The sequence below is a fragment of the Polistes canadensis genome, unplaced genomic scaffold (genome assembly GCF_001313835.1).
Source record: "Polistes canadensis isolate GaletaPanama2010 unplaced genomic scaffold, ASM131383v1 scaffold_108, whole genome shotgun sequence".
NCBI lineage: Eukaryota > Metazoa > Arthropoda > Insecta > Hymenoptera > Vespidae > Polistes > Polistes canadensis.
In genome coordinates, this window is record NW_014569655.1 from 258,796 (window position 1) to 266,678 (window position 7,883).

The 7,883-nt window shown below is 31.4% G+C and overlaps 1 protein-coding gene across 1 annotated transcript; it reads left to right on the forward strand.

Annotated features, from left to right (window-relative positions):
* The first annotated feature begins 446 nt into the window (after positions 1 to 446).
* LOC106787638 (PR domain zinc finger protein 16-like) lies at positions 447 to 1,880 on the forward strand. The gene has a single exon (XM_014750184.1). The coding sequence runs from the start codon at positions 447 to 449 to the stop codon at positions 1,878 to 1,880; it is 1,434 nt and encodes a 477-aa protein (XP_014605670.1).
* The last annotated feature ends 6,003 nt before the right edge of the window (positions 1,881 to 7,883 follow it).

A 7,883-nucleotide genomic window follows, 5' to 3' on the forward strand; every position in this document is an offset into this window, starting at 1 on the left:
CTCTCTCTCTCTCTCTCTCTCTCTCTCTCTCTCTCTCTCTCTCTCTCTCTCTCTCTCTCTCTCTCTCTCTCTCTCTCTCTGTACAATTCTCTGTACCTTTAACAATGGTGTTTTGTCAGGGCATGGGAGAAAGAAAGTTTCAAGTATTCTTCCGATTGATTTATGTTATATTAAATAACGCATAAAGCATATTCAATCAATTATAGTCATTCAAAAATTTTTATTTATATATCACAGGTTGCCGTGTTAATATTATAGATTTATTATAACATTTATGGCGATCCCTTGTTATTTTTTGTTGTTTATGACGACATTTTCAAGCACATACGAATAAATAAAGATATTATTGTATAAGAGATGAACTAATTTGATTTGACGTTTTGTTGATAGGTCACCCCGAGCAGTACAACGAAGCAAGGCCGAGGGTGACAGGAAGCAGCAGTGTGATGAGTGGATACCTCGGTAGCATCACCCTACCCCCGACGTTGTTGCACGACCCTAAGTATCCTCCAGCCATGCGAGAAAAGGACTCGAGTCCTCGAAAGATGCCGGGCCACATAAGCCCGAAGCAGGCGAGTATTTATCCATTGAGCGTGCGAGTACCAGACGTCGAGGAATTACCGTACGATCTCAGTCATGGGCACGGTCGTGGTTTGTCAAGTCCGACCTTGAACCAGCAACAACATCATCACCATCAGCAACAACAGCAACCTCACATGAGTCCAGCTGCGAGACCACCGCAACCTCATCAACAGGATGACCTCGAATGTGAACCACTCGATTTACGCGTCGATCATAAAAAAGAAAGGCTCAGGGATGAGAATCAGAATGAGATCGAAGTACTCAATCAAAATAGTCTCGGTGGTAGTAGTATACCTTATCACACGGTCCTATTTCCTCAACATCATGCAGTCCATCCTTTGGTACTCGAAGCTATGTACAGATCGCATCATCATAATTCTACTGTCACGGATCTACCGAAAATTCAAGTAAGAGCATTGCCCACGATGGTACCATTACCACCCAATAGATTTTCCTCAACGACTTCTTCCACTTCCTCGTCTTCCTCATCACAACCTACCGCTAGAGTACCTAGTCCGATCGGTACTACTCAACAACATCAACCTACCCAACAACAAACTCATCAATCACAACAACAACAACAACAACAACAACCACAACAACAGCAACAACAACCACCAGCGCAACAACCAACAGCGCAACAGCAACAAACCGCTAGCTTACCACCCTACTCGATCACAGTTCAAGCTGGTCTAAAACCTAAAGACAGATACTCGTGTAAATTTTGTGGCAAAGTATTTCCCCGATCGGCTAACCTTACGAGACATCTTCGAACTCATACAGGTGAACAACCATACAAATGTAAATACTGCGAGAGGAGTTTCAGCATCTCGAGTAATCTTCAACGTCACGTTAGGAATATTCATAACAAAGAGAAACCATTTAAGTGTCCCCTTTGCGAGAGATGCTTCGGTCAACAGACAAATTTGGACAGACATTTGAAGAAACACGACGCAGATGGTCCGACGATACTCGACGAGGTCAGATCGAGGTATCACGGACAATTACCTAGAGCCGACGATTCCTATTTCGAAGAGATACGCAGTTTTATGGGAAAGATAACATCCCAAAGGCAAGGTATACCTTATTTTCCGGGTCTTCTGAGTCACACGCAAGACGATTTCAGAAGCGACAAACAACAGTTGCAATTGGAAGAGAAGAGAGGTGACTCGTCTTACTTCAGTGATCGAGACAACTTAAGTTCGAGGTCGAGTAGCACAACGAGTAGACCTGAGAGTGTACAGGAAGAACAAAGAGACGTCAATTCGCCGCCATTGTCACCTGGAAATAATACTTGAATTCTTTTACTCTTCTTCCTCCTCCTCCTCCTCCTCCTCCTCCTCTTCCTAATTTTCCTCCTCGTTCTCGTGACTCCTATAGAATATTTTTTAATAGAAAATAATAAACTTACGCGTTCAGGATATAAACAAATAATATTAAACAAATTCGATCTTAATCTAAGATTTTTTAGGTATATTAAACGAGGAAGTTATTTTTTAAATGGTCAGTGCAATGAAAACAAATAAGAGACAATTTAAAAGGAGCATGATTTATGTGAATCCAATCACGAGTGCCTTACTATTAGAAAATATAGGTAAAAGCTTCATGTAAATTAGTATCTCGATTAGTTTATAGAACTCGCGGGAAAAAGAGAGAGAGAGAGAGAGAATCATACGGAAGTCGATAACGCGTAAATCGATTCGTAAATCATTCTAAATCATTCTAAAAGATCATTTTGAATAATCCTCTAAGGAAAAAATGTATTTTTATATATTTCAAGTTTAATTGCGAGGAAAAGTAAATCTATGTAAGCGGAAATCGATAACGCGTAATCGATTCGTTGATCATACTAAATCATTATAGATCATTATAAATCGTATGGATCATTATGGAAAAAAAAAAAAAAAAGAAAAAAACAAGAAAAAAGAATGAATTTGGATACGAACAAAATTTTATTTCCTATTAATAGATAAAACAAATAAGTTACATTATAAATCATTTTCTCTAGATCATTATCGATCGTTTTAAATTATCCTATTGTTAAAAAAATGTTTATATATATATATATATATATATATATATAAATGAAATCGAATTTTAAGAAAGAAGTAATAAAATGGAAGTCGATAACGCGAAATCGATTAAGTAAAGGAGAGAGAGAGAGAGAGAGAGAGAGAGAGAGAGAGAGAGAGAGAGAGGGTAAATAAGAAGGGAAATACAAATTAGGAAGGAGAAAATTCTTCAAGTTAGCTTTCGAAATGAACGAGTAGAGTTTCCTCTTTCATCGCGGATGCTGTCGCAACGAGATTATGAACGCCACGATAAAACCTGCTCGCTTCTCCACGATCGAGCGAGTTTTAAGGAATAAAACTTCTGGTACAGCAAGGTACAAACGATTCTCAAACCCAATACAAACATCATTTAGTTTTATTATCTTTCGATTTTAGAAAGCTGTCTCTCCTTTCTATTTAAATCTAATCACGATGAGAAATAAAATCAATATGACTGATAATTGATTCATTTTTATTTCATTCAATTTTCTATATATATTATATGGAAGAAACGAAAAAAAAAACAAAAAAGAAAGAAAGAATATTTCTACGTAAACATCGATACTCGTACGACTCGACTAACATGATGAATTCCTTTTTTTATATATATATATATATAAAAGAAAAACAAAAGTTTAAAGATAAAAAAGAAAATGAAGTTTAAAATGAAGAAATGATATTAGTTCCTGCGAAAAAGAACTTGCGACGAGTTCTCCATTTTACGATCTAGAAAGTGAATTTTAAAATCATTCGAAACGTTAATTTAATGATATCAATCAGTCTCGGCAAAAAAAAATGAAATCAAATAAAATCAAATAAAATTAAGAAAAAGAAATGGGATGGGGAGGGGGAAAGAAAAAAAATAAATGGTAAAAATAAATGAATAAGATAAACGGAAAAGAAAAAATGGAATGAGTAATATTGTTTAGAAATCATGTTCGACTTATTTTGCCGACTACTGGTTGATTTACTCTCGCTTAATAATTATAACGTTTGTAATTTTAAAAAGTTGGATTGACAAGATGATAAATATTTCCTAGTAAAATGCTTATAATAATTATAAAGATGATGATGACGATGATGATGATGATGATTAGGATGACGAGTATAATGATAATAATGAACGATTAGAAAGATCAACAAAAGTAAAAAAATAGATATCGTGAAACTGAATAAACTTAAATAAATAAATAAAGTGAGAATAATTTTTGAAAAATAAATATACGTATCTTATAACATTAGATGATATTATAATTCAAGTATTAGAAATATCTTAGACTTCTTTATCGATGTTTCTTTCCTATAATGATTCATATCTACGTTACTCATCTTTACTAAACATTTTTTATCTCATTTTTCTTCTTATTATTATTCTTTCTTCTTCTTCTTCTTCTTCTTCTTCTTCTTCTTCTTCTTCTTCTTCTTCTTCTTCCATTTGTTCATTTTCTTCTGTTCCCTTTTATGAAACGGAAAGAAAGAAATAAAAAGAGAGAGAGAGAAAAAAGAGATTTGCGAAAGCCATAGATACTTTCTAGTTGAAATTAGAAGACGGGTGTCGATGGATACATTTGTTAGAAGCCGTTAGACCTTTGCTAGATCTTTTAACTTCGATTAACCTCTAACGATCTAACGATGACTCGCAGTTGTTATAAGTTATAAGATATAGGGGTGGGAGGGAGGTTGATGGATGAATTGAACACGATTAAACGATTATTATCGATAATTTCATCTTTCGTTTTTTATCTTATTTTTAAGAATTAGAAAAAAACGTGATAGAGAAATTAAAAAAATATAAAATAATATATATATATCTTAGATGGATTTTTCAAAATTAATTAATCTTTTTTTGTCTTGTTTTTTTTTATTATCGTTCATCGCAGAATACATTTGTGAATAATATGTGAAATAGTAATAATAATAATAATAATAAAGAATTAATTCATTACAAAAAAAAAACGAAAAAATTAATGAGAAATTTTTCTAAATTCAATTAGAATCATTTAATTCGTATATGTAATATATATCAGTAAATATTTACGCGCATGTTTTTAACTTCATCACATTGACACTTGTTCACTTGATAAGAAAATACTTTTACTTTACTTTACACAATTGCAAACATTAAAACACGTTTCTATTTTGAATATAAAAGATCTAGAAGCTCAAAATATTTATTACACGAAACTTTCATCTGCAGTGATTAAAAAAAAAAACCACTTGGGACAAATTATCAATCGCAAATAACACAACACATTGATTTTTCTCCTTGCATGAACAATAAATAAATTTACCAAACGAAAGAAAAAACGGAAAAGAACGTATATAAATAAAAAAAAAAAAAAAAGAACCAAACCAAACAATAGGACAATAATAAATAAAAAATAAACGAAACGAAAAGTGCAATAATATGACAAACGCGAAATCGTATAAAAAAAAAATAAAAGAACCCGTCGAGCATTACTTTGTTTTCTTTTTCTCTCATCTTCTTCTTTTTTGAAAGGGGCTGGAAGCAGCGGGCAGGGGGGTGAGGAAGAAGAAAAAATAAATATAAAGGAAAGAAAGAAAGAAAAAGTAAAAAAAAAAAAAAAAAAGAGATTTATTTGAGCCGAGGTCGGCTCGGATTCTGTCGAGAGTGGAAATCGACAGAAATTGTGTTGAAGAGAGAAGAAGTCGAGTGGAGGATGATGGGGCCAGAGGCCCTGTTTTTCTCGACTCACGCATACGATCTCTTCAGTCGATGGCCTCGGACCTTTCTTGCGTTACACTTTTGCCACGCCCCGATCGGACGGGTAAGCTCATCGCGAAAGTGAAACGCAATAAAGGAGCCACGTCGAGCGAGAGTCGACACCATGACTGCTTGCCGCCAAACCAACCAACCAGCCAACCAGCCAGCCAGCCCCATGTTCAAACTTAACAAGAAAGAAAAAGATAGAATAAAGAGAAAGATATCATCGATCGATCGATCGGTTAGGTTCGGCTCGGTTCTTAAATTATGAAAACAGTTTTTCCTTCGATCTTTCTCTCTTTCGATTCGATTATTCAATAAAATTGAAAAAAAAAATGTTTTATAGGTTAGATGATGATAAAAAGAAACACACACTCGCACTATACTATATTTCATTGCGACAGCTAAACGAATTTATCGTTCGATCGTTTTTCATTTGTTTTCTTTCTTTTTTAGTTTTTTTTTTTTAGTTTTTTCAGATAAAGATAAATTTTTGTACATTTGTATCAATTTTATTGTTTTCTTCTTTTTTTTCTTTCTTCCAAATCAATTAAATATCGAATAAAAATGATATGATCGTTGTAGATCACAGTTTGGGGATCGTAGAAACAAGATTTATTTGTTTTTGTTTTTTATATATATTAGTTATTAACAAAAATCCAAATTGAAATGTGTTTAGATCGTTCTTTAAATTATTTTGAATCGAAGAAAATTTTTTATTGAAACAAAATCAAATCTAAATACTTGAAATCATTATCAATCATTATAGATCATCATCGAAATACCATAAATCCTAATACGATGTATAGAAACTTTTCACGTTAAGACAATCATCTCTCCTCTCTCCTATAATTAATTAACTATTATCTATATATATAAATAAATAAATAAATAAATAAATAAATATATATATATATATATATATAAATAATTCATGAATTGTACCACGATTGTGATTTCACCGAGGTTACCGATTTATACGTACTAATTACTACGTGTATTTAGATAAAATGAAGAAGAAGAAAAAAATATTAGATGGATACCACCACCACACCCCGTCTGTTACCATTAGTTTGAAAATTAGATTTTAAGACTACGAGAGTTTTCTCTTTTATCTGTTTCTTGTTTTTTAAATATATAGAAAATAAAAAAGAAAACTCCGTTTTTAAGTGTTCAACGATTACGCGATGTTAACGTGCCTTCTTTTTCTTTTATATGTATATATATATGTTTTATATGTATACATATTTTAAATAGTCCTCGAAAAACGATTAGCTTCGAGAAATAATTTATATATACATTAATTATGTATTTTCAAATTATAACGATTACGATCGGTCCTCCATTTTGATTCCACTTTTGTTTCAATTTTGTTATTAACACATTATTGACCTAATCAACAAATGATTTTTTATTGAATTTTATATAATAATACTTTAATAATATGATTAGGATTAATAATTATGAATATAACTTGATGCATATATGAAATGAGATTAATGTTTTCGAAATAACGAATGGTCAACAATATGTTAAATAAATAAAGTTATGAGAGACACGTTGTACATATGTTAATATGAAAGAGAGTTTAATGCGTAATTAAAAGGTCCTATGTAAATACATAAATATCATGGATATTTTTTATTAACAAAAACTATTTGGTCTCTTTTTTTTAAATACATATATATTTATATATGTACGGGTACAAATAATAAAAAATAACAACTGGAGAATGAAATGACAAATATAGGAGAAATCGTTCCACCCCGAATAATTTTGTTTTTCTTAAGATTTAAAATAATATTTTTTGTCAATATTTCGGAAAGAAAAAAAGAAAGAAAGAGTCAGATTAAGATTAATATTATTTCTCCGAAATCATTCCCAATGATTCCCGATCGTCCGATATTTCCACGTTACTCCTACTATCCGTTTAACTTTCATAGTAATTAAAAAATACGTTATGTACCGTAATAATGACTGTATATATGTCAATATGTAATATTCGATAAAAAGAAAAAGAACAAATATATATACATATAAGATGTTTCGTCATATATGTGGGATCCACTTTAGGAAAAGTAAATAAATTTTGTTAATTAAATTCCATCAATTCAATTCACTTTCAATGTTCGGTTTTCTTACTACGAGTATTTCATTATTTTATATTTCCTATATATTCAAAGTTTATACAAGCGTTGTAATTATTTTTGTTGTTAGGTTTTTATTTGCGAGAACACTTGAAAACAATTTTGAAGAACTCCGAGCGGATATAAATAAAAAAGATCGGTTTTGGGAATCTTTTATATGAAGATTAATTGTAGTAGATTACTGAAACACAAATGGTGGTTATAACTTTGAAACAATATCAAATCTGGATCATTTGTATGTACTATTTTTTATAATTTTTGTATCTCCTACCTATTTCTAAAGTTGGTTCCACGTATTTTTAAACACCTTGTATATATATATAAAATATTTTACTACATATATGCATATGTATGTATATAGATATATATATATATATA

Bases quoted from the DNA above. Each gene is read 5' to 3' on its own strand.
- LOC106787638 (XM_014750184.1), top strand. From the start codon at position 447: ATGAGTGGATACCTCGGTAGCATCACCCTACCCCCGACGTTGTTGCAC.